The sequence below is a fragment of the Heterocephalus glaber genome, unplaced genomic scaffold (assembly GCF_053883595.1).
Source record: "Heterocephalus glaber isolate CG9 unplaced genomic scaffold, H.glaber_assembly_v1.0 deba00001600, whole genome shotgun sequence".
Lineage (NCBI taxonomy): Eukaryota > Metazoa > Chordata > Mammalia > Rodentia > Bathyergidae > Heterocephalus > Heterocephalus glaber.
This window is the reverse complement of record NW_028258372.1, coordinates 42,496,083-42,523,660: the sequence shown is the minus strand read 5'-3', so window position 1 is coordinate 42,523,660 and position 27,578 is coordinate 42,496,083. Positions and strand designations below refer to the sequence as shown.

Below are 27,578 nucleotides of genomic sequence, written 5' to 3'. Positions count from 1 at the left end.
AGCAATTTACTTGTTAAACTGCTCTTCTTCCCTTACTCAGTAGTTGGCGCCATGTGTTAAACATGAAATTCTCCCTGTGAGGGGCCGCACTTTTGAGACATGCACCTGCTGACCCCCGGACACCGACTGGCTTGTGGTTCCTTTCCATCCGTGGTGGCCATGGCTTCGTGGGAAGGGGAGCCATTGAGGACAAGCAGAGTCTGATGTGCTGTTCGAGGCTACGCTGAGAAAGTAATTTCAATAAAAGCCTGGGGAGTCTCAGCCCTGGCTCAGAGAGCTGACGCAGAGCGGAAAGAGGAACACGGAACATGACGTGAGCGGAGTTCTCACCTTAGGAGAAGGAGAGAGGCCCTTCTGGGGCTCCCAGTAAGAGCAGGGAGAGGGGAGCAGAAAGGCAAAGGGCACAGGGACTCTTCTGCCCTTGGAAGAGGCACCTCAGGGCAAGAGAGAGCAGCGCGAATAGAACAACCAGCCCGACGGATCTGGGAGTGTGAGAGCTGCAAGTGCTTCCTCACAGCCGGGCAGCGCTCGGGAAAACCACAATCCTGGCAGAGAAACCTTTGCTGAGGGGCATGCCCCATCCAGCATGATCCCAGAAAGAGGAAGCAGGGCGACTGAGCCCCAGGCTGAGAGCAGCCTGCAAGGAGCCACAGGGCAGCAGCTGGGGGAGCGCCATCTGGTGTGTGCTGACGCGTTGTGCTTCTGGCTTCCATTGCTGTACCAAGGTACCTGCAGCTAGGTTCTTTACAGAGGAAAGAGGGTCATTTAGCTCACAGTTTAGGAGGCTAGAAGTCTAAAGAGCATGCGCCAGATCTGACAGGCCCTTCTGGCTACATCACAGCATGGCAGATGGAACCACGGCCGGAGTGCACGAGAAGAGGAGAAATCGCACGGCGAGAAGGGAAGCTAGGGCCAGAGGAGGGGCCAGTCTTATTCTGACAACCCACTCTCCTTCGAACTAGCTGGAACCCGCAAAAACCACGTAGTCCCTCTGAGGACAGCACCCTAAAGACCTGGCCTGCACTAAGCCTCGCTCTCAAAGCTCCCACTGTCTCTCAACACCGCCTCATTGAAGACCACGGGGACCAGTCCCTCAGCACACGAGCCCTGGAGAACGAGCCGCACTGAGCCGTGGCTCATTGCATGGAGGTGTGCTGCAGCTAAGACACAAGAGGAGACCTCGCGTCCAAAGGAGGAGGCTCGGGCTGTGGAGGACATAGGGCGGTGGCCAGTGCCACAGTGAGGCCCGCTGACCGGGATCAGGCCAGCTGCACCTCCACCATGAGCAGGATGAAGGCCACCTGGGTGGAGGCCGGGAAGGACTGAGGGTCCCTCAGCAATCCTGCTGCACCGACAGACACTGTAAGACGCGAGGCAGGAGGCTCCTCCAGGCTGCTCAGAGCTTGAGATTTGAATCGACTGCTTCACCTAAAGGATCTGAAAAAGACTAAATTCTCCTTAACAGAAATTAAGGTTGAAATATCTTGCCAATCACTTGGTCCCTGCTATCAACAGAAACGATCATTCAGACTACGAAAAATGTATGGAACAAGAATTTCACTTTTATTTCTCTGTATCTGAGTAATAAGTAATTTTGAAACTGTTACCACCACTACCAACACACACACACACACACACACACACACACACACACACACACATTAGGCTTTCCTTGGACCTTTTGAAGTCAGAGCAAAACCTTTAGCATATTTGGAATGCGTGTTGTCCATGGGCAATGCAGAAAGTTTTTCCTTTTAATTGTATAGCTGGAGTTTCTGTATCCTTTGTCAGAGGAGCTCGAACCTCTCCCATGTACTGATAATCTTGTGTAACTTGTGTGGTAGCCAGTGAAGCTCCTACAGAAAGCTTCATTCCAGGACTTAAATGCAGGAGCGTGGGACGGTTGGGAAACTCTGCCAAATTCCCCTGGAAAAATCCTTGCACGTGCTCGTGTTCCCTGGCTCTTCCGGGTGTCAGCATGAAGCCTGGGACCTGGGACCGTCCTGACTTAGGCACCCTGTGCTGTCTGACACTCAGCAGTGTCTTGCTGAGGTGACTCCGGGGTCCCTGTAGCCATGGCGTCTTTCTGACACAAGGTGGCAGCAGCTGCCCACAGTTGAAAAGGCACCGCCACTTGTGGGGCCTGAGCATTTGGTGGTGGGAAAGTGGCCCATTTAGCAACCCAGGATAGGGCTCAAAGTACAGCCTCAGATGAAGGCAAGAAGGGTGTCTTAGAATGCAAGGGTGTCTGACAGGGTCGTCCTGTCCATCCTCTGCCCAGGGCAAGCCGCACACCCCTCCTGGCTGCTGTGAGAGATGCTGTCCTCAGCATGGTGACTTGCTCAGCTTACGCAACCAGACTTTTGCTCCAGTGCTTCTGGCAGCTCCTGAGAAGGAGGGGCACATTCTCCCACCACCGTGGCTGATCCTCTCAGCAAAGGCCCAAGTCCTTGCACTGAATGTGCAGATGGCCTGGCTGCGCTCAACTGGCAACGTGTTTGCTTTGCTGATGTTGCTGCAATGATCAGCTCTTCTCTGATCTTCTCCCCACTGCGGGCTGCAGTGTGCTGAAAGATGGCGGGAAGTCCTACACCTCAGGAAGACCTTACTTGGAGAAAGGGCATTGAAGGTGTACTTAGGTAGGAGGGGCATGAAAAAATAAGAAGCCCCTGGGCCTCCTCCATCCATTTCTTCCCTGACACAGCGAACCAGAGGCCGTGCGCTGAGACCACAGGGCCACAGGTGGGGGGCCTGATCCTTGAGAGGGAGTTGGAAGTGAGTTGTCAACCTCATGAAATTTCTTCTGCATGAAAAATAGAGCCCACTGTGCTCAGCCACTGCAATTTTAGGGTTTTTCTATTGCACCCACCTAGCAGTAGGAAGCCTGACTCATCACCTGGGTCTGGCTTTCCTTATCAGCTCTCAGGCAAAAACGTTGCAAAGAAAACCTCAGCTACACACACATTCAGCCAAACCTGGATGGGCTCTGGAGGTCTCCCAGGCACTGGAGAGTAACCAGACTCTTGGTTCTGTTCTCTGCCACCGACAAGGTGTGCAGCCTGGGGCAAACCAGGTGGTCTCTGTGCCTGGTTTTCCAACTGTGAGACAGGATTCCACTCTCATCTGGTTTCTGTGGAGAGTAACTGCAAACACACACAGCAGTGGAGGAGCTCCTGGCCTGTTACCACCATAGGGCCGGGGAGTAGGTTCACACCTATACTGGACACACACAAAGCGGGGGTCAGCGCAGGCCTCTGGGCGCCCCTCCCAGCCTGAAAAGGGCCACACAGCCCCTCCTCCACACAGGCCTCAATTCCCCAACTCTTTCTTTCCTTCCATCCTCTTCCTTTGCCTGTTGCCAGGGGGTGCTTCAAGACTGCACCAGCCAAGACTCCAGGTCAGATTCTAACTCCCGGCCAGTCAGCAGCTGGCCACAGGGAGCAGTTCCCTCTGACAAGGAAACAGGCTTCTTGCCATCAGAATACCCAACGGACCTCAAGGCGGCAGGGCACGGTCTCCTATTTCAAACCTAGCCCGGACTACTTTCTTACAGGCTTATTCTGCTCCAGCCTGTGTAATGACTTAACATTTGCACCTGCCCGCTCCTGTGCTAGCATCGCTCCCCACCAGACCGCGTGGTCCAGGGCGAAGGACGGACCTGCTTTGCTCACTGTCCACTCTCAGGACCCAGCCTGACTCTCTGGTTCACAGAGCCCCTCGATAAACACTGAAGGACTCAGTAACCAATCCACATCTCTTCTCATCCCGTCCCCACGGCCTCTCCCTCCTCAATCTGAGCCCGTGCTGCTTGTCCCCAGCATCCAAACCCAGCACCTTCGAAGCGCAGCTTCCCAACAGGTTTCCGTTTTTCCTGATTTCTTTTCTCATGCGTTATGTCTAATGCTACGACACTGCCTAAAAACATACCCATGTCCAGTTTCCAAGCGCTTTCAAGATACACTGATGGGGCCGCGCCACGGCCGGGTTCTGCGCGGAGGACTTCCGCGTCTTCTTCAGGAATGGAGCTGGTCACTACATTTCCCCCTTCCATGCCATCCCTCTCAGGGTCGGCACTGAAAAGGACAGTGGCATTCCTACCAAGAAGGCACGAAGCGATGACGATGAGAATTTGCTTCATAGGGTCGTAGAAGTGCCTCGGTGGACGAACGCTAAAATGGAGGTCGTCACGGAGGAGCCTCTGAACCCCATTAAGCAGGACATGAAGCACTGCAAGCCACGGTACGTGGCCAACCTCTTTCCTCACAAGGGTTACATATGGAATTACGGCGCCCTCCCTCAGGTAGCATTGTGGTTATAATGGTCAAACTCTCCAGTCTTCTGAAAAAATTGCCTTGTAAATCCTGTGAACTACTTGAATTTAAATTGGTTCTGAGAACATTAGCCATAGCAATTAGACAAGAGAGAGAAAAGGAATAAAGATAGGAAAGGAAGAAGTGAAACTGTCATTATTTGCTGATGATATGATACTTTACATAGAAGACCCAAAAGACTCAATCAAAAGTCTTCTAGACCTAATTGACAGATTCAGTAGAGTAGCTGGATATAAGGTCAACACTCAAAAAACAATAGTCTTCTTATATACAAATAGCAGACCCATTGAGAGAGAAATTCGGGAAATAATTCCTTTTACAATAGAATCTAAAAAAATGAAATGTCTAGGAATCAACCTAACAAAGGAAGCAAAAGACCTCTACACTGAAAACTACAGCACTCTGAAGAAGGAGATTGAAGAGGATATAAGAAAATGGAAAGATATCCCTTGTTCCTGGGTGGGAAGAATCAATACAGTGAAAATGGCCATACTTCCAAAACTACTATATAGGTTTAATGCAATACTGATTAAAATTCCAACAATATAGTTCACAAAACTAGAGAAAACAATCCAAAAATTCATTTGGAAGCAGAAGAAACCTAGAATGGCAAAAGCAATGCTAGGCAACAGAGACATGGCTGGGGGTATCACAATCCCCAACTTGAAACTATACTACAAAGCTACTGTGATAAAAACAGCATGGTACTGGCAAAGAAACAGACCCGAAGATCAGTGGAATAGATTAGAAGATGGAGAAACAACTCCAGATGTATTCAGCCACCTCATCTTTGACAAAGGAGCCAATCGCCCTCATTGGAGAAAAGATAGCCTGTTCAATAAATGGTGTTGGAAAAACTGGATTTTAACCTGCCAAAGATTAAAACTAGACCCATGCCTATCACCGTGCACTAAACTAAGATCAAAGTGGATTAAAGAGCTTAAGATCGAAGTGGATTAAAGAGCTAAATATCAAGACAGAAACAGTAAACTTGCTGGAAGATAAGTTAGGTAGAACTCTCAATGACATTGGCATAGGAAAAGACTTTACGAACAAAACTTCAGTAGCATGGGAGCTAGCATAGAGAATCAACAACTGGGATCTCATCTTATTAAAAAGCTTCTGCACTGCAAGAGACACTACCAACAGAGCTAAGAGACAACCTACAATATGGGAAGAAATTTTTAGCAGCTGTACCTCAGACAAAGGACTACTATCTAGAATACATAAAGAATTGAAAAAAATCAGACCCCCTCAAATTCAAAGACCCAATTCAAAAATGGGCATCTGAAATGAACAGACATTTCTCAGACAAAAAAGTAAAAACAGCAAATAAATATATGAAAAAATGTTCAACATCACTGGTCATTCAAGAGTTGCAGATGCAAACAACACTGAGATTTCACCTCACCCCAGAAAGAATGGCTGCTATCAAGAAATCAACCAATAACAAATGCTGGCAGGGGTGTGGGGAGAAAGGAACCCTTCTCCATTGCTGGTGGGAGTACAGACTGGTGCAACCACTGTGGAAATCAGTATGGAGATACCTCAGAGAATTAGGCTTAGAGGTCCCATTTGACCCAGCTATTCCTCTGCTGGGTATCTTCCCAAAAGAATTAAAAGAATCATACCACAGCGATATATGTGCACCTATGTTTATAGCAGCACAGTTTGTAATAGCTAAGGTTTGGGAACAGCCCAAATGCCCATCAACTGGAGACTGGATAAAGAAGATGTGGTGTTTTTTTTTATAAAATGGAGTACTACTCAGCCATAAAGAATGAGAAACTAGAGTCATTTATAGCTAAATGGATGCATAATGAGGCCATTCTCTTAAGTGAAATAAATAGGACACACTTGTAAATACCGAAGTTTCTCTAGTGTGAGAAACTGATAGTGTAAATAAGGATGAAAATGATTAAAATGAATAATTGATAATTTGAAATAGGAAAAGGTCCAAAGGTGTAGGGGTGGTGAAAGAGGAAGGGGAAAGGGAAGAAAGGAAAGGAAAAATTATTAGAAAGAAAAAAAAAATGGAAACAAAGTCTGTGTCAATAGGGAAGGGTGGAGGGGTGAAGGGTGCACAGGTAATGGGGAAAAAATAAGAACCAAGATCCATCATGTACAGGTACAAGCACCCAATGATAAATGTAAATGCATCATATGCCTAAAATGTACCAATTAATATATAAATAATAAATAAATAAATAAATAAATAAATTGGTTCCAAGGACAATGTCAGTTGGAGAGATTTGTAAATTTTAAATTTTTTAATGTGTGGTTTTATTGTATCAATAAATTTTGTTTCACGCCAAAAAATAAAAATAAAAAAAAGATGCGCTGATGGGAAAATTTATCTAGAAAGAGACAACTCACAGAGTGATTCATGGTTGAATCTCCCTGAGCATCCAGGCTTCTTATCCATGTAGGGGGTAGGAATATTGACTTCCGAGGTCATCACAGTGTTTACATGAGATCATAGCAGGCATGCCGCGGACTGGCAGAAATGAGACATTCCAACAAAAGATAGTTATTTGTATTAGTAACGCTCATGACTTTACTCCACAGGAATGAGGAATGTTCGAATAAACAAACAGCAGGCCTAGGGAACTATTGCAAAAGCTACTGGAGGAAGGGGGATCAGATTTACTCCTGTATTTCTCCTTGCCAAAGGTATAAGTAGAACCAATAGGTTAGAATTAAGTGAGTTAGATACTTGTCAATTCAATCTTCCAAAAAATTACAAATATTTGAAAATGGAATTGATTTGAGTTCCTTGTTGCTGGAAATAACTAAACAGAGGCTGAACGCCTACTTTTAAAAGAAGGCTTTGAAGATGTTTTGCCTTGAATAGAGATTTGAATTATGTCACTTCCAACTAAGGTCCCCTACTCTATAATTCTATAAGAATCTTTTCCTAATTTTTCTTGCCTATGAAATTCTCTCCTTCTTTGGAAGTGTTGTTTTTAGGAGTACAGAAGTACTGTATTGAAATTGGAGTTTTTATATTCATTCCATAATTAAGTTGGCTAAAAAACAAAACCTAGATGCGTAAGGATTAAGCTTAATGATTTATGGACATAGGTTATCTTCTCAAATTAAGTAATTTTGTCAGTATAGAGCTTGAAGTTAATAGTGTGAACAAACAAGTTTATTTAGAACTTAAATCAGGATGCTTTCCCCATCATAATGTAGCCTCTCACTGTAGCAAAGCTAAATTAAACATCTGTGCTCGTTTCAGTATTTAGAAGAGAAATGGTCCTTGAGAGCCCCTAGTTATTGGCTCCTGTGGGCTCTCAAGCAAATTAGGCAGTTCACACAACTGCCCCTCTGTAAAGGAAAGCTCACTGTGCTCTTTCCAGTGTATGGACGCAGACAGGCTGAAGTCTAAAGAGAGTGGAGACATCGGGAGGGGGTGACAGGACCCTGGAACTTTGTGTGGCTACCTGGATGGATGGCCCTTAAACTCCTGAACTCCCAGAGTCCTCTAAACCTCCGCACATGCAGAATTTGCCAGCCCGTGAGAGTCAAACACACTCTCCCTCCCTAGACTTTCCACTCCCATGACAGGCCTCTCTAGCACCTCTGTTTCAGTTTGTAGGCCGCTGACCAGGGTTAGTTGCAGCGTGATCCAAGCAGTACGTGCCGTGTCTGACAAAGGAAGGAAGGGACTGCGGACCCTAGCTGAGCCACAAGTCCTGGTCAGCACTTACTCACAGAGTCAGGAGCTCATCTGGGACTGGATCCTCACAGTAGTGGAACAAGGGGCCCAGACACAACAGCTGGGGCAGGGAGCATTTACTGATTTGGGAACACATTCCAGAGAGCCAGGATTGAATGCCCTGGCAAGGACCCTGGGAGGTGATGTGCCCTCGCTGCTCAAATGCTTCTGAGAAGTGTAGAAAAAATGATGGCCAAGCTGGAGGAAGTGGACATGCCAGGACCACCCGGCAGGCATGGAGGGAGAAATGAGAAAGCAGGCTGCTGTGGACACACCACAAACCTGGGAGACCTACCAGGTGATTCTCGTCCTTAAGAAGGCCCAGAGTATGATGCCCTAAGCTCTCTGGGAAAGATCCTAGAGGGGCATATCTGGGTCATACGGAATTTCTAATTTTAATGCTTTGGGAAATCTCCATACTAATTTCCCTAATGGTTGTACTAGGTCATGCTCCCACCAGTAATGTAGCAGAGTTCCTTTTTCCCATAGCCTTGCCAGCATTTGTTACTGTTTTGGTGGTGGTCATTCTTTCAGGAGTAAGTCGGAATCTTAGCATTGTTTTAATTTGCATTTCTCTAATGAAAAATATAATATTGAGAGAAACAAAGCAGACACAAGCTTAAATACCATATGGTACCTCTCATTTGAGTCAGTCAAAGTACGAACAAAGAAAACGATAATGGATGGATGGGAGGAGACAAGGGGGTGGATCTCTTGCAGATGGGAAGTGTCCAAGAGACTAAGAGCAGGGATGAGGGGAGGAGAGGGGGAAATAGTTAGAATACAGATCGCCATGTGCAGGGACCTACCGACTTCAGTGAACACGAGCTGTATATACTGTAGATATAAGCTACGATTAATCACACCAACAAGAATGAGAAGGGGAAAGGAGAATTAGAGGAGACAAGGATCAGCAAGGAGAAGAGGATTAAAAAAGAAAGGAGCTGTGTTGTGTACATGGACCCACTCCCCAGGATGACTGTAAACTGCATGTGCTGCAAACATGTACTAATTTTAAAAAAGCCCCAGAGTACCCGCCTTTCACAAAAGCCAAGAGCAAAGAGAAAGAGAGCAGCATTGCTGAGCAGATTGGCTGGGGCGTCCTCTATGGGCCAGGGCTTATGGACAGGTGTGGAGAGAACCTGGCTTAGAGATGCCGATGGTGATGAGGCCAGGGGGCGGCACTTACCTGTAGAAGCCAGGCAGATGCAGTTATTATGGTGAGCAACAGGGCTGGTGTGGTGGCCAAGGGGACCTGACACAGGGTTATGGAAATGATTACAGGAACAGAGTTACTAGAGGCAAAATATATACTCGACCAACAAGGGTCCTGAGCTTGTACCATGACAGTTTGAGAGGCTGGACGATGAAGAGTCTGAGGGCACCAGGCCCCCAGAACGTCATGGTCCCTCACCCACTTCCTGAACCTGAGCAGGCTTTTGAACTCAGACTCAGTCGAGTCCCCGGGAGAAAGAATCCTGAAACACCATAGCAAAGAGACCCAGCAGTGACCCCATGAGTCCTTCCCAGAGGGACCCATAAATACTTATTCAGGTACACTTGGAAAAGGAGATTTCCAAATATTGCAAGGACCTCTGGACACAGGGTCCAATCTGACATGGTACCCTGAGAACCAAATCAGTGTGGCTTTTTGTTCTAACTAGTGGAGGCATATGGGAGCCAGGTAATGCATATATTCCCGGCCAAGGTCCAGTACACACCCAGCAGCAAGTTCTCAGGACCCTGAATGTATGATTGGGATTGATGTAATGATCAGTTGGGTTGTTGGGTCCTGCACCTTTGGGTTAAAGCTATCATAGTGGGGCCAAATGAAGGCTTGGAAACTCCCTGTCCTCAGTAAATACAAAACAATATCACGGGGCAGGGACAATTCCAGATATTAGTACCACCCTTAAAGATCCAAAGTATCCCAGGGTGATCATTCCCATTTCTCCATTTAAGTCAATAGTTGGCACCTGGAGAAAACAAGTGGTCCCCTAAACAATGGCAGTAAACAACCACAAAGTCAACCAAATAGTAGCCCCAATTCCAGCTACTGTGACCATTTACTTGGGATGAGCAAATTTACCCGGCCTCAGGTACATGACATGCAGCCTTGATTTGGTGAGTGCCATGTTTGCTGTCCTCATCCGTGAGAGGATTAGAGACCACTTGCTTCCAAATGATGAATAGCAGCACATAAGTGCAGGGCTATGTAACTCTTCTGTCTTCCATTGTAATATAGTCCAAAGGAGTCTGGATCACCTAGACATCCTGAGGAAGGTCAATTGATCCATTATCTGATGACATTATGCTAATCATGCCACCTGAGCAAGAAGTGGCTAGTGTACTGGAGGCCTTAATTTGACACTTGTGGCTCAGAGGATGGAAAGCGAACCTGACAGAGATTCCAAAGCCTGGTGAATTAAGAATAGTTTTAATGATCAGAGCCCTCCCAGGGAATCTCCAAAGTAAGAGATAAAACATTGCATCTTCTACCTCCTACCACAATGAAGAAAGCAACACATCTAATAGGTGTCTTTGGTTCAGGAGACAGCATACATAGGAATACACAGGGTTTGGATCTGGAGTGTCCCACAAAGGCTCTTGTGTTGAAGTCTTAGTCCCCAGGTAGCAATGCCCAGAGGTAGAGAAATGACTAGATCACAGGCTCCAACCTCATCAGTGGATTAATCCATTGCTAAATGGACGATTGAGAGGCAGTGGAAACTGCAGGAGGTGGGGCTTAGTTGAAGGAAGTGGGACCTAGCTGGAATACCCTTGAGGTATCTTGTCTCTAGTACCTGTTCCCCCTTTCTGGCTGCTGTGAGGTACATAGATTTCCACTGTCACATCCTTCCTCCATGGTGGTTCTGTCTCACCAGAGGCCTATGGTAATGGAGACAGCCAACCATGGACTGAATCCTCTGAAACTGTGAGCCAAAATTTTTTTTTTAATTCTCTGTTAAGTTGTTTATCTCAGCTATGGAGAGCTGACTAATAGATGACCCATAAACCAAGCAGCAGGAAAAGCTTCAACTCTTGAGTGGGGCCCAGGGTAGGAAAAGACTTGGTAGCAACTCCAGGCTGAGCTCTAAGCAGCCCTGCCATTTAGTATGAAAGATATAGATGGTGGACATCGATATTATGCGCAGTTTTGTCAAGTCCCAGTGGAGGAATCACAGCCTGGCCACGTGGGTCCCTGTGGTCCCTTTGTAAGATCACTGTGCCGGTTAATGTTAACTGTGAACGTGACTAGATGAAGAGACTCCTGGAGGGTGGTGGGATCATGAGGTTGCGGTACTCATCAGGGGACTAATCTACTGATGTTTAAGCTACCTGTGCTGTTAGGAGCTGGTTGCTGGGGAAGTGCCTTGGGAGGGTAGCTTCTGCTATGCTCTGCTTCCAGGTACCATGAAGTCAGCAGCTGCTCCACCACACCCTTTCTCCACCATGTTCTTGCCTTAGAATCAGCCAATCATGGACTGAAACTGTGACTCATGATAAACATCTCTTCCCTTAAATTGTGGGTGCCAGGTATTTTGGCCCAGAGATAGGAAAGCTGACCAAGATATGCATAGCATCTTCTTCACTTGTCTTTCAAAAAAAAGCTTGGTGTGATACTGGGCCTTGGTAGACATGACCCCTAAACACAGGACCCCAAATGGGACCCATCTGAAACTGCCCTTCATGAGTTGAGAGCTATGACACCTACTAAGACATAAAATCAACAAAGCTTGGCAACAATTTATCATAAATTGTAAGGAGTGCATCTGGGACGGAGCAAAAGGACCTGGGAACACAGGCAAGCTGATGGACAGATAGCTAAGACCTCCATAACAACTGCCAGACTCCTCTCTCACATATAAGGGGCCATGTAGGAGCACACCGTATAACAGAGGAGATGGTAGAAAAGGTACAGCCCAAGCTTGGCCCATAGTAATTTGCTGGGTTGGTTGGTGATCAACCCAGGGCCCTGTATTTGCCAGGCTCAAGCTGCAGTGGGCCTGTAATATATTCCAATGCTTACCACAGAAGAGACAGTAAAGTACCAAGTAGACAGAATGGCTTGACCATCTGACATTGGCTAACTTCAGCCATTGACCACCCTGGAGCTGGCACAAAGGACACAGGAGGGAAGGGACCACAGTCAGAGGGCTGGAGGCTGTGCATGAGCCCAACAAATAGTACAGTCTCCCACTAGCCAAGAATAAGTTAGCTACTGGTTTTTTGGCGGGGAGGGTTGCTGGGGATCAACCCCCGGACCTCATATTTGCCAGGCAAGTGCTGTACCACTGAGCCACAACCCCAACCCTCTGTTAACTGCTAAGGCCATCAAGTATCTGCCAGCCACAGAGCTGGACACCATTGAGCTCCATTCCCCAAGGAGACCAGATCTGCTCGCTGTCCAGTGGAAGTTAGCCAGCACGTCAGGCCCCTTCCATCCTGCAAGGACCGTGATTCCTTATCGCAGGGTAAGGTTTCTTCCAGTGTCTTAGCCAACTAATCCTTACCAGTATGAAACACATTCACATCAACCCCCAGACTCAAGTCACTCCAGAAAGACTATGCTAACGCCTGCTGACCATGTTTTCCAACAGTGATCCATACCAACATCTGAGTATGAGCTATAGCTAAGGTTTCAGGCTATTGTATTCCCCTACATGAAATGCTCTCCTGGGATTCTTTACTCTGCTTTTACTGGCAGGCTGTACACAAACATAGTCGGTCTGAGCACACTCCTAACTGCCTTTGGAATGCCTTCTGCGCCAGGGTTGAACGTTGCTGGACCACAAATCTTGCTATCAGCTAAATGATGGTTCAGGCTATAAAAGCATGCCACATGCCATTATAAAAGGATTATTTCTGCTGCACAAACATTTTTTTTTTGGCATTTGGAGGAGTGGCAGATCTCATTGTTCAACTTCCTTTGTGAATATCTAGGCAAGTGATCAAAGACTTGTAATATAGGTGTTTTTCAGAAATGTTTTCCTTAATGCTTAGCATTCCAAATGGAGCTAAAAAAGAAGGTGTGTCTTTCCAGCAGATAATGAGGGTTGTTAAAAAAGCTTAGAGTGGATATGAGGAACAGAAAACATTGCAGTAATATAGAAGGCATACAAGCCTTAATTAGCAAGGGGAGGGAAGGGATTAGGTGAGCTGCATGGGGTACAAACATCCCTGTACATTGTTCATCACCGTACATAGAAAGTGTGATCAGTAGGGATTGTTTTATAGCACAGTTTTCCTTGCTTGCTTTAGATTTCTGCTTGTTGATTTTTACTTTTACTCTCTTGGGTGTGTTTCAATCGCATTTATCTTTTGTTAAAACTAGGATTGGGGTATTGGACACTGGAGGGGCACATTGGGAGTAAATAAAGCTCTTCTCAGATCTGACATTTGGTAATGCGTTACTTAGCCTGATTCTGGAGTCGGGTCCAGAACCCAGAAAGTCAACAGTAATAAACCAATGCGAAATTGCCCCTTGTGGCTTAGTGTTGGGCAAGAAAATTCAGTCACACCCCAGGCAGTGCAATGTTCACCCCTGCGACGCTTCAGAGAGGGGACGATGTGGCTGTGGGCAGAGCTTGGAAAACTGGCCTGGGTATCACAACTAGGCACTGGTCTTCAGAATGCTAAAGTCTTTAAAGAGCTGAGAAGTAGACAAAATAGGGAAAACATGCTAAGGACTCAAAGTGATTGTGTCATTTATAAAATGAAACTTGACAAGCATTTACTTTAAAATATGAGCTTAATCCAGAAGTGTTCTTAGACAAATTGATTTAGTTTTAAATCTTTCAAATGTCAAAGTGATTGAGAGAGAAGGAAGAAGAAAGAAAGAAAGAAAGAGAGAGAGAGAAAGAAAGAAAGGAAGGAAGGAAGAAAGAAAGAAAGAAAGAAAGAAAGAAAGAAAGAAAGAAGAAAAGGAAAGGAAGGAAGAAAGAAAGGGAAAGGCAGAGAAGGAGGAGGGCAGGAAGGAAGGGAGGTTGATCCAGACTCCTCAACAGATGAAAACCTCAAAGGGATTGTTTCTGAGGGTTTGATCCTTATAAAACACCTACTTCCTCTTGCTATAAACTAAGCTAATAATGCTGTCAGCTAATGTTGCTCATTGCATACTAGGCCCTTTGAGTTACACAGGAATGTCACATTTATCTACATAAGGTGTTTAGGAAGAAGGCACTACAGTTTGCTGTTTAACATATTAGGAAAACAAGGCTTACAAAGAATAAATAACTTGATCCATATGCCTTCCATACCAATTTGGGGGTAGGGGACTCTGCCTTCAGAATCAGTGAGCTCCAATGTGATGTGATGCTGCCCCCAAGAAGCTGGAAGGGGAGTCCCGCCAGGCACTGGCCACTTCCCACACCTGCATGAGAATCCCTCCTCTCTGGACAGGTCTTCAGGCTGTGCACTGCTCAGGGTTGCCTCATCTGAGGCAATGGCTGTCACTCGAGAAGTGTGTTCTGATGGGTGGGACGCTGTTGGTGGGGGTGAAGGACTGCAGCCCCAGCACTGGAGACGCTCAGTCCTCAGGTGGCAGCACACAGAGCTGGCTCAGTCACCAGCACATACCTGCACAATTCTGCCCCATCCCAGCTGTACTCCCAGCATCCCACGGGGCCCTCCCCTCCTTCCCCTGCTGCAGAGGCCAGTCCTGCCCCCGCCTCTTCTCCCACCCAGGAGAATGCCTGGAGAACAAGCTGCTCGCATGGGCTGGGGCGGCAGCGTACTCTGGAGCCACTCCTAAGGGTGAAGGGCCCTTTTCAATCGGCCCACGATGCCATCACACCCCAGCGGGGGTCCTTACCTTCAGTCTCCAGCAACTCCATTCCTGGTGCAAGATCAGCAGTTGACACCTTTCCGAGGAAAGAAGCCCCATAAGCTGTCTCACGGGGAATTACTGGGGTATTTTTAAGTGTGTCATGCCTTGGATAAGCCACACTTTTCCCCGTTCTCTTCCCATGAAGCCCATCACACTTATTGAATTGTTCTTTGCCCGCAGCATGAATTGGTAATCACCAAGCCATGGAGTCAGTGACCCAAAGGCCCAAGCTGCCTCTTCGGAGGAGCTGGAGGGGCCAGGTCAGCCAGAGGACAGCAACCGCCAGGCAGACAGCAGGGGAATTACTGTCCCGAATCTGGAAGCTTCCCTTCCCTCCTGCCCAGTGCTTGGGTCACTCGTTCTGGAGATCCCTGTGTGGGCTGGCTAAGCTGAGCATCCTGAAAAGTCAGGGACCCTGTGCTGGAAAACACCACTGTTACTGCCTTTGAAAAGTTCTGTAGGGGCAGGAGACAGTAAGGGCAGGAAGGAACCAGGACAGCCTCCTCTTCTAAGCACTAAGGCCCAGAGAGAGGGACCCAGTACAAGTGGCAGGGAGGTGAGTGGCAGCACGGTGCTCTCCCCTGGGCTTCTAGAGCTGACTCCCACTGCCTCGCAACACAGCACCCTGTTTCTCCAGGGTCACAGAGAGTGACCAGGGGACATCCCAGCACCAGCGTCTCCTGGGGGAAGAGTCCAGGGGGACCTTGTTTCCAGACAGAGATGGATGGAGAAGCCCCATGCAAGCCCAGAGAATGCAAGGTGAGATGAAGCTTTCTCCTGGAGGTTGGGGGCTTGCTCTGAATGCAGGGGGGTGAGGGTGCAGCAGCAGCTGTCACATGCGCCCCCAGGTCCCCTCCAGGAAGGTGGGCTCCTTTCCTAGAGGCTAGGTGAGGCTCCTGGAGTTCAGGCCACAGGCCTCCATGCTCCTCCTCTGCTCAGCCCCAACAGAGAGAATGGTTCCTCTGAGAGCCCAGGTGAAAAGAGAAGAGGAGCATGTAGACCATTTAGGCAAAGCTCTGCTTCCACCCTGGAAAAGAGTAAACAGCTGGTCGGCTCATGGCATCAGCCTCAAGCAGAGCGGAAGCTCTAGAGTCCCGTTCTACGCTCTTCCTCTACCCCGCCCGCACCACTTCCCTTCTTGTCTGCTTCCAGAGATGGGATGGAAGAGGGCTCAGAGGGTGGCAAAGGACTGGGGAGTCACACAGCAGCCTGCGCTGGAGATGAGGGGCTTCCAGCAGGGCGCGGGTGGCAAGGGAGCGCCCCATGGGGCCGACCCCCTGAGACACAGCGTGCTCTGACTCAGCCTGCGGCCCAGGCCACGGTATTGGCACTTCCCGCCTCCCGAAGCAAGGATTTCTAAAGGTCATTGGCAGGGAGCATAACTTGGAGACATTTGGCTGAGTGTTATCCCTCCAGCCCCCCAATCAAGAGTGATAACTTTCTGGAGACCTTTTATCTTGCACATTGTGCTTCCTCATTGCCCCTTGGAGGTGGCTTTTGCTCCTGAAGCAGAGATACTGCTGCACCACCAGGCTTCGGAGGATTAAGGAACAAGGTGGCACAGTGCAGAGACTTTGGCCCCAATCAGGGCTGCATTAGGATTTGGCACCTTCGGGAAGTTGGCGAGGGTGGGTGAGGGCACCAGCCCCAGAGGCCGCTGGACTTGCTGAATACTGACCCAAGTAGGGACAGGGGCAGGCCTGCCCAGAAGAGCCCCCCGGGAGGAGTTTCCAGGAAGTGGCCCGGACTGCCTCGGCAGTGCCCAAGAGGGGCTCTGCTGACGGGAGGGCGGTGAGCTGCGAGGAACCTGAGCGCCGAGTAAATCTGACCACTCGTGGGCCTCAGCCGGACAGAGCCAGCGGGTTGACGAGGGGCGCTGCAGGCCAATGCTCACTCCCAGCTCCCTCCTCTCTTCTCCTGCCCACTGCTCTTCCCTTCTCCCCGTCTCTGTGTCCTCTGCCTGTTTCTCCCCCTGTTCCCCTCTCTCCTCCTTTTGATCCCTCGGGCACAGTGCATATCCCAGAGAGGCCCATGGCGTGGCGTGGCTGAGTCTGTCTGTGGCCAGGTGATGGCCTGTAAACACCTGCTCTTCTCTTCTGTGTGTATTAATTTTACAGCAGTTGAGTCTCAACGTGCCATTTCCTACATGCATATGACATTCCAGTCTTCCCCTACCCACCCCACTGCTCTCGTTCACACCCTTCCCCTGGTCTCGCTGTTACTTTCCTGTTATTCCTTTTCTTTCCTAGATTCTACATATCAGGAAAGCAGGTGACACCTGTCTTTCTGAGTTTGACTAATGCCAGTTAGCACTATACTCTTCAGTTCCATCCGTTTTCCTGCAGATGACACGATTCTGTTCTTTCTGGCTGAACAAAACCCCATGGTGTGTGCATTCCACCTTCTCTTTGTGCATTCCTCCTTCGAGGGCACCTCACAGCTTCCCAGGATGGCCACTGTGGCTAGTGCAAGCATCAGTGATTAGCCTCAGCGAAGCATGAATTACGGCAGGAAGGAAAAAACAGTGGCCAGCTACAGGGTTCAAAACCTGCAGGCAGGAAGCAGGCAAATTCAAAGAGCAGATTTGTAGTCAATCCAAAGGCACCTGTGAATATCCTATGGAGAACACAGGAGGAACACAATGTGCTACCTCTTTTTAATCAGCATTCAGCCAAAGGCCGTGGAGTGGTGACCCTTACGTTGTGCACTGGAAACGTGGTGGGCTCATGTGTCATACACCACAGTGTGCCAGTCCTGCCTCAAGAGGGCACAGGGTGAGCCCAAGAGTCCTGTCCCCAAGGAGATCCCTGGCCAGGGGACAAGGCCAGAACAGGGGAAATCAGTGTGGACTGGGAGGGAGATCAGGTGGACAGGGAGAACACTCTAGAAGCTTCTGAAACAGAGCAGAAGCGTAACTGGGCGCGACAGCTACTTGGCCAGAGGTTTAATTTTAACTCCCTCTTTTGGATGGGAGGCACCTGATGCAGAACAGAAAGCTTTCCCTGAAGCAGCCAGTCCTCCTCTGCAGGGAGGAAGGGGCAAGGGAGGGAGGGAGGGAGGGGATCGCTCTCTGCCCAGGCCCAGGCCCACCACCTCTGCCACTCTGGGACTTGCCTTGTAAGACAATAACCCCACACGGAGTCTCACTACCCTGGAGGCAAATGGATCCCCAGACTGCTCTTTCCAAGACCCTGTGATTCCAACAAGGGTCTGAGCTCCCAACACGTGGTCTTTCCGGACTCTGTGCTGGCAAGTGGAGGCCAGGATGGGAATCCCACTGAGGGAGTTCTGTCTCTTCTGAACCCAGAAACCCCTGGGGGAGGGCTCTTTAACCGTGATGGCAGTGGCCCAGGCCAAATGTTCACACTGTGTGAGGACAGGGCTCCTCTCCCAGAAAGGCGCTCAGATTTATCCAGCCTCATCCCTCTCTGAGCACAGCGAGACCCTGAAGTGAGAAGATGCTCGGCCTGGGGCTGCCCGCTGCCCAACCAGCTTCCCTTTGCCTCCTTCAGCTCCTGGTTCCATTGACAGCATCTTTTGCAGGTCGCCAAGCAGGGGGCAGAATGGAGAACGCCCTTCCGTCTCCTCCTCATACTGTGTCTGCTACGAGGTGAGTCCCAGTGGCAGCCCAGATTCAGGGCCTGCAGAACCAGCCCGACGCTTCCAGGCTGCTGAGGTCCTGGCGGGCCCGGGGGGAGCCTGCACTTCGTGGCTTCCTCTCGTGTGGAGGCAGGGAGAAGCCAGAGCAGGCAGTGGTCTCCCAGTGCATGCACTGGCTCCGGGCAGAGGTGGAGCGGTACGCAAAGGTCAGAAGTAGCAAAGATTCGTTTCACTCATTCTACAAACACGTGGGGGGGTCTTAATTTCTCTGTTTATAAAGAAACTCTATGGGCAAATAAAAATTATCTTTATTCATTTCCTAATTTATTTAATGTGCACCTGTGAAGAGCTGACTACATGCCAGGCACAGGAGACAGAGGAGTGAAAGAAGGGTCTCTGCCCTACGGGTCCTTGTAGATGGGTGTGGTGAGGCTGCTCAGATGACAGATGGCCCTGTCTCCATGCAGTGCCAGCCAGATTTTATTCAGATGACAATGGGGAGCCACTGAGGAATATAAAGTATGTGTCTAGGGTACTCACTGCCTAGAATCTAGTCCCAAACAGATGCCTAACAAATTATCATTGAATGAACTAATGAATGGGTGGAAATACCATGATAACAGCGAAAAGGGTCCACAAATCAAAGTCCTAATGAATCAAAGTCTTAACGAGTCAAAGCTACTATTTGAGCAAGCACTCTTATTTCATATAGTCACAGAACTTTTGCATTCCAATCTGGTTTTCCCCTTTAAAATTTTTCTTTTTATTTATTTATTTATTTTTTCCCCTTTAAAATTTTTCAGTAAAGGTAGGTTTCCACTGCCCCAAGTCAGGCAGGCCCACGCTTTTCCTGCTGACGTGTAGTTCCAAATGAGCTGTGTTACGTCTCCGTGTTCTAATGCAGTCATTTGAAGTAGCAGTTAAGCGGTTTGGTCAGATGCAGATCTTCATTCAGAGATGTACCCTGCAGCCCCCTCAGCCCTCCAGACTAGGAAGGCTGCGTCCTGGCCTCCCTCTCCTCTGCCGCTCGCTCTGTCCCTGCCACCTGCAACCCCAGCAGGTCAGGCAGTGAGAGGAGGAGAGGGAGCTCAGGCAGCTCTTTTGGGCAGGGTGGCCAGGCAGGGGCTTGAGCTGGCTCTTCCCTCTTCCTCTTTGGGTGTCTTGTGGCCATCGGTGGCCCTAACAGCTCAGCCCTCCCTGTGCCCAGGTTCTTCTTTGGCCCCCCCACACAGTGGACCCCATCTCGGACGGCTGCGGGCTGGCCCCCCTCCTCCTGGGACCCATCTCTGTGCCGAGGAAGCCCTCTCGTCCTCCTCAGCCCTCTGCAGGCGGGAGCCGAGATCCTTCACAGGTACAAGCCCTGTCCTGAGACCTGCTTCTCAAAGCAAGCTGCCCATAGCCTCCCTCTAGCTCCCGATGGGAGTCACAGCAACTGACAGCCTCGGGGTAGCTACTGCTGGTGACAGCCAGGGGCACCCACCTCCAATGAGGGGCGGAGAACTGGCCTCAGGGCCCCCCTCCGACTACCATATGCTTCCTCAAATGCTAGCCTCTGCTCTAATTCTCACAAGCGACTAATGTGAAATTCCAAAAAACCTTAATGATTACATAATACAAGGAGCTACTGCTTGGTAACTTATCAAATATATTTTAATAGTATTGGTTAACTTTGATGTTAATAAAAATGATATGCATTGCAAGAAGAATTCTTAGCCATCTTTCTACTGTGAAGTCAGACTGCCTAGTGCTGGAGATCAATGAATCTGTACTCATCTGACATGTGACATATGTACAGCGCAGGGACTCCTAAAACCTGGCTATAAGCATTTTATTGGGGCGTCACCGCTGCTGCCTTCAGATGGCCCATTGTGATAGTAAACATTCTTACCCTTTATTAATACATCACTGTTCAACTTGATTATCAGTTGCGTGGATTGGGGGATGCTGTTTAATTAAATCTAGAGTGAGCATGCATACACCCATAGCATGCCCGACCTTAATTTTCCTGTCATTAGACCTCAGGACACACAGAATGCACAGATCACACAAGGTGCTGCTCTCCAACAGTGCTTGACTCATTCTCTGGTGAGGCTGCATAAAATTCTTCAGAAACTTTGGACAAGGAGTCTCCCATTTTCACTTGTACTTGTCATTTGCAGATCTTGCACCGAGACTCACAAATTAGCAGCCCAGCAATGCGGTGTTAAACAGAACATTCTTGGGTACAGAGAGCTAGGGGCCAAGAGCCAATCATGAGGCACCCACACCCTAAAGCAAGATGGGGAACCAATTTGTAGGACTGCAGACTGAGACTGTAAAGCTAGTCCCAGTGCTGGCCCATCGTGCAGCCACCTGGGCCATTACATATGGCTCCTTAGAGGCAGAGAGCTCCCATGAGACCACTGGAGGGGGAGCTATCAGCTGTTCGGTCCCCTTCCTCCTGCCCTGGGGCCCAGAGGGATCACTCCCTCTCACATTAGGCCAAATAAGAGAAGGAGCTTCTAGAGAACCACCCAAGTTTGTCATGTGTCCCAGGTTTCTTCTAATAGCAGGATAAGGGTGTGGCACCTGTGGCCACATGTGGGGCCTCCACCTCATGGGCACCCAGAGGGGATCGTGACCACTAACAGAGGGCCAGTGGGCTAGAAGCCACCAAGAAAGCCTTTGGGGCCCAGAAAGAGGACATCTTGGCCATGCCAGAGAACACCAAGGGCAGATTATAACTATCTATTTACCTCCTTGCTCTTCTCCGTGCCCGGTCCTGGAGGGGCCCCAAACTGCAGCTTTGAGTAGAGGAGGGGAAAGTACAGCACAGGACCCAACCTGCCACTCCTTCCCCAGGTGGCCGCCAAAAGAAGAAAGGCCCCACTGAGTGAGCGACTGCAGTGCACTCTCCTCTGACTGAGCCAGGTGTATAATTTTATACTAGACTGGACTTTCCTATCTAGGACAGACAGTAAAAGCTACTAGACATGAGACTGCACCTGTGATTTCTCCGAGGAGCAGACAAAGTTGTGAAGAGGCAGTGGGAAAGAGAATGAGCTTTTTTCGGTTTGCACTATAGCAGACTGCAGTCATTCTGTAAGCTGACCACGCTCTGCGGCTCCAGTGTGAGTTGTCTTTGGGGCTGTTGCCAAAGCAGGTGTCCATCTGCCTCGGTTGTTTCCATGTCTCTAGAAAAGTGGTCAGTGTGAAAAACTTTGCAGCTACTGGTCTAGGGGTATATACATCCTAGATCAGGCAGGCAGAGCAGGATTCTTTGGTTCGGAGGAAAAGCACACTGACATGTTCACCTCGCTCAGCATCTGTCTTTTAAATGCCATGCAAACCAGAGGTTGCTTCCGCCCTCTCATGGGAGCGACGATGGCATCTGCACTGACGCACAGTGGGATCAACCCATGATCTGCACACGATAAGTATTAGCAATGTAGTGTGTGGGGATGAGGGGTGGTGGCACACACCGGAAAGCCCAGCTAATCGAGAAGCTGAGGCTAGAGGATCACGGGTTTGTGAGCAAAAACAAACTTTGTGTTAGGAAAACCCCACTCAAAATTATGCTTCAGCGAAATGGGGGAGGGTGTAGAGTGGGAGAGTGCTCTTGACGCAGGGCCCTGGGTTCAATCTCAGTGCTGGGGGAAAAAAGTGGGCAAGATTCTCACTGCGTTTTCATGTTGTACATGGAGCCTTGCACCCTGCTCCAGTCCGTATCTTGGGGCAGCTCCTGCTTCCTCCACGCCTCAGCTCTGCCATTTCTATGTTAATTCTACTCCACTTTCACAGTCCTGTCTTCTGTCCTGACCCTTAGAGCTAGCAGAGTTTGCCTTGTAACTCCCCAATGGTGAGGACACCCACCCCTCTGTCGCCGTCAGCTGTTCTCTCCATTTGCAGCTGCAAGTACACTGAACAGCCCAAGGCTGGTGTCTGGAGAGCTTGGAGGAGCTGTGACCATCCAGTGCCATTACGCCCCCCTGTCCATCAACAGGCACCAGAGGAAGTACTGGTGCCGCGTGGGGCCTCCAATGTGGACCTGCCACACTATCGTGTCCACCAACCACTACACCCACCGTGACTACCGTGGCCGTGCAGCTCTAGCAGACTTCCCACAGAGCAGCTTGTTTGTGGTGAGGCTGTCCCAACTGTCCATGGAAGACGGGGGACACTACCGCTGCGGCATTGGGGACAGCAACAACAGGCTGTTCTCCAGCGTGAATCTGACTGTCTCTGCAGGTGAGAGCTGATGGCCAATGGGCTGTGCTTGGAGAAGCTCAAGCTAGGAAGCAGTGGTGGCAAGAGAAAGTTTGCAGGGCCAGGAAAGCTTTAGGCCTTGGAGGAGTGAGCTGAAAGGCTGGGCCAGGGCAATGGCTCTAAGAGGCAGCCTTTCCTCATGGGAGGCAATTTCCAGAAAGAAGGGAGGTATTAGGAAAAAACAACTGAGTGCACCCAAATTCCCCCACCCAACTCTCCCAACACCGGCTAATCAGTCAGCTTCCTGTTGCTGGCGCACAATACTTGGCACTCACAACGTAAAGGAGGAGAGGTTTAATTTGGCTCATGATTTCTGAGGATTCAGTCCATGGCAAGCCAGCTCCAAGGCAGAAACATCAAGGCAGAAGGGCACGGCAGGGCCAAAATGCTTAGCTCGTGGTGACTGGGAAGCAGAGCAGGGAAGCAGTGCCAGAGAGGAAGGGATGAGGGACCAGACTCAGACTCCAAGATCGCACCTCCATGATCACCCAGACACACCCAGATGTGAGCTCCACTGATCCCTGGGAAGATTCCAAAGCCAATCAAGTTGACACTCCACCCGAATGGCCATACCCTGGATGTTGTGGAATATATATTTGGAGATTGTTCCAGGAAGGTAGTAAATTGGATCATATGGCATCTTAGGGTCCTGAGGGCAACATATTGTGGCATACAGATCAGGGGTAGCACTGCAGAGCAGCCTGACAGACAGAAAAGAGCCGGGACAACCTCTTCCCTGACAGACCCTTCCTCGGCCCCTCTGCAGACAGCAGGCAGCCCCTAGGCCCAGGCCCTGGGGACAGGTTCTGGAGGGTTGGTCCAGAGCAGGCACCCAGAGTACAAGCAGGGACACCAGGCTTTGGAAGCCACAGTCCATCAGGACCGCCAGCTAGGAGAGCAGTTGGGCTTTATTGGATGCTTCTGTCCCTGCTGCCACTGCTGGCTGCTGTTTGGGAACTGCAGTGCTTCTCTTCCTTTCTCTCAAGAGGAGACCCTGATAGGCTGAGGCCTCTGGAGAAAGCAGACGCACGGGGACCTGGGGCAGCGGGATGGAGACTACGTGGGCCTGGGAGAAGGCCATAGGAGTATAAGATATCAGTATTTGCATGAGATGAGAGAATATCTATATATATCCATGAGATGGGAAAATATAGGAGACGAGAGAATAATTCTGAATATATCCAGGATCCTTACCTTGCTGTTGTATCCCAACATATCGGCCAAACACTGCACCTCTTAGTGAGGGTGCGGCCTGTTTAACAAACATTTTAAACCCAGTGCCCTTTGCTAAATCCACTGGGCAGCCTGGGTAGCCTCTCCCTGTGCTCTCCTCTGGCATTCCCACAGGTTCTTCCAGCACCATCCCTACAGCCCCTGCAGCTGCTGACGCATTCCTCACAGCATCCTTCAGGACGGCATCGCCAGCAGCCGATAGATGGACTTCAGGATCTACCCAGACTCTGGAAGGACAGAGGACGAAGTGGGACAGAGTTGTCCCAACTACAGAAACCAGGAGAACCACAGCTTCAGCTAAGAGAAGACAAACCCCAGGGACAGTCAGGGCAGTAGCTTTGGGGACAGATAGGGGTGCAGAAGGTTCCACTGAGGCAACCGTCCCCGTCCCACAGAGTCCAGTTTCCAAACTCAGAGGCGTGTCCACTACAACAGAGGATGTCTGGGGATGGGGCACTGGGAGCATGGTAACAGAGGGGACTGGGGTCAGTGAGGGTGGAAAAGAGGTGACAACTACTGAGGCCAGTAAGCCAGGGGAGCAAACAGAGACCACTGAGACAGCTGTGGATGCAGCCAGGAAGAGCACAGAAACCACTTCGCCACCAGCCCAGGCCTGGGAAACTCTACCAGAAGCAACTATGGTCTCTAAGCAACAAGCGCTGGTCTCCGCTGAAGGAGCAACCCCGGCTGCAGGTCCATGGACCTTGGACACCACCCGCAGAGAGACAGCATCTGTGGAAGGAAGCACCGAGGCGGAGCTCAGCAGCGCTGCTGGAGACCAGGGTCCCCAAGCAACGACGAGTCAGGGCCCAGCAGCGCGACCCCAGAGACCCCCTGGCAAGGAGTCCTCCGAGAAGAGGTGAGGCCCAGGCTCTGCTCTGGTCCCCGCACCTCCCTTCCCTCTGCTCAGTTCTGGCCTTTCATGCCTGCAGGACGTAAAGGGCAGGGATGAACGTCAGACACCGGTGCTGTGCACCCTGGGAGGAGGCTACCTACGTATTCCCATGGAGTTTGCAAGCGCAATATAAATGACAGAATGATCACAGTTTTAGGCTGGAACATTCCAGACCTTTTTAAAGTTAAGATAAAGAGCAGATGGTCCAGAGAGAGGAACACTGAAAGCACAAGGAATGATGGTAGTGGAGCCCGATGCCAAGGCGGAGTCCCTGACCTGCAGTGTCCTCTTTCTTGCTGTGGGCACAGCACTCGGGAAGGGGGAGGAGGACAGGGGCTGGGGCTGCAGAGCCTGGAGATGACATTTCTACTTTTTTTTTGGTACCGGGGATCGAACTCGGGTAATTGCGCTCGCGCAGCAGGCGGCAAAACCACTGAGCTAAATCCCTGGCCCGAGATGACATTTCTAGTTCCAGCTGGGCTACCAACAGCCGTGGTCTGAGGGTGGCCAACTTGGCTCGGCTTCTCCACCTGTGAAACAAGCGAGGGCTGGGGGGCAGTGGTCTTCAGCCTGTCCATCTCCAACCTCCCTCTCCTGTGTTCTTCCCATCCGGCCCTGGCTCCTTCCAGTGCTTTTCCAGAAGATGAAAGCGGCTCATGGGCCCTGGCTCCAGTCTCCGCCATGCTGGCTCCGTTTCTGTTTGTGGCTCTGCTCCTGTGGCAAAGGCGGCTCTGGAGGAGGAGGAGGAGGAGAAGGAGCTGTGAGTGAGTTTACATAGCTCCAAGGCTGGGGAAAGGTGTGCTAGGTCCTACCCCGCACCCTGGGGGCTGGGCTGGGTTAGAGTCAGCGCTAGGACTTCTGCCCACACAGAGCTAAATTCTTGTCTGAGGCATTCGACCACATTTGGCGTCGACCTCTTCTGCATTTGTCTCAGTAGCAGCCCAGAGCTGAAGGAGAAGCTCTCTGGAGATTGGCAGGATCTATGTTAACCAGAGGGATGGAGCAACCTAAGCAGCCTCAGCGGCAGAGGCAGGAGGGCAGGGCCCAGCCCTGGGCCCAACTCTGCCTCAGGCACCCTTTGGTACAGCCCACTGATTTCCTCTCAGAGCGCCGTGCATACCAGGCTTAAACACACTAAAGCGAGTGCTCCCAGGTGTACAGACCTGGTGGAGACAAGACGAGCAAGAAGAAGAGTCTGTGGCTCTCAGAGCTGGGCCCCAAAGGCTTGGCCCAACCACTGTGGCTCTAAAGCGCACCCTTCCGGGTGGCGTTCTCAGAAACTTGCATGGGGCAGAGGTGTTCTCAGGGAATCAGGTCCAGCACTGTCTGCCCCAGAATCTTCACAGTCTTCCCTGTGTCTCTGCAGCTCAGGGAGCAGAGGGGACACCGAGAATCGCCCTGATCCAGATGACACGTTTCCTGGAGCTGAACCACCAACCAGACCAACTGCCCAACATGGAAAGGGAAATGCTGCAGCGTGACCCTCCTCATCCTCCCCAAGCCAGCCTGACTGTCCTGGAGGAGGACCCAGGACCCTGAGCAAGGGAAAGGGGAAGGGCTGGGTCATGACGGAAGGAGGAGGACCAGGTACCTTCGTGCTCCTCCACCCACCTGGGGAGAAGCTAATGGAGTTGGAGCTCCACCTGGAGAAGCAGATGTGACCATCTTGACCTCATAGCCAAAGGAGACAGGATGCCTCAAATGCTGAACACTGGAAGAGATCACCTAGGAAAAATGGGGAATTTCCATTCCTGGATGTCTGAAAAGATAAGAGACTTCCCATCAGTGTGGAAAATGACAGCTTCTCTACCAGCATTCCCAGCTCTCTCTGGGCACCCCCTCTTCTGACCTCTCTCTGTCAGTGCTCTGCCTGCTGCTCACATCTAGTCTACTCCAATACACCCATCTTGCCTGCTCAAGTAAAGGCTAAGCCCCTTTAGCACACTGACTGTGTTTTATCCATCTCACTGTGTCCGGAAGTCACTACACAGGGCTCAAAGAGGTCCCTCAAAAAAGGAGACAGTGACCTTACCTCACCCAGCCCGTGGGGTAGGTTGTAGCTTCTTTACTTATGCCACAGAAAAGAATTACTGGACGCATCAGTGAGAAACAGATTACTAGGCAGAGCTAAAGAAGTCTACAGGCAGGAAAAATAAAGCATAGGTCTTCAAGAGAGAGGCACGTTACGGTCTAGGTTTGGGAGTTTTTATGTCATCTTCAGATATTCTCCAGATTGGTGACCCAGGATGTGTGTGCCTGCTTTCCGTCAGGTCACCTGTTTAGTGGGCTGTGTTAGAATGCAACTATTTGCACCCAGAGAATGTTCAATTCAGTGGGACCCCAGTAAGTATTCATGACGACTGGCTGGCTGGAAAGACACCAGTTTGGTGGCCTCTAGGGACCTGCCCAGCCAAGCGCTCTGAATGCCCCTGGGCCTCTGCCCTTCGTGTGGGAGTCCCCTAAGATGGTCCTTTCAGCAGGTCTCCCTGCACTGAGACCAAAGGGAAGAGCATCCATTGCTCACATCATCCCGCCCCATTGGGACTCATCCTGGTTATGCTGCCGACCTTGTGACCCAGTCAAGATTTTCTGGGATTTTCCTAAACTCATGGGTATTTTTTAGTAGATTTTCACCTTCTTTGTAAAAGTTCTCTTGTTCGATTTCTTAAGAATCCTTGATATCAAGGACTAACAACAAAGCCAGAAAATGGTTTGGGGGGTAGA

At 50.0% G+C, this 27,578-nt stretch overlaps 1 protein-coding gene across 1 annotated transcript; it reads left to right on the top strand.

Annotated features, from left to right (window-relative positions):
* Positions 1-308: 308 nt before the first annotated feature.
* Positions 309-27,578, top strand: Fcamr (Fc alpha and mu receptor). The gene is made up of 8 exons (XM_087194358.1): positions 309-313; positions 4,066-4,300; positions 18,413-18,491; positions 19,689-19,832; positions 22,370-22,708; positions 24,074-24,818; positions 25,484-25,614; positions 26,221-27,578. Exons 1-8 carry the CDS (start codon positions 309-311, stop codon positions 26,391-26,393), a joined length of 1,851 nt encoding a protein of 616 aa, XP_087050484.1. The 3' UTR covers positions 26,394-27,578.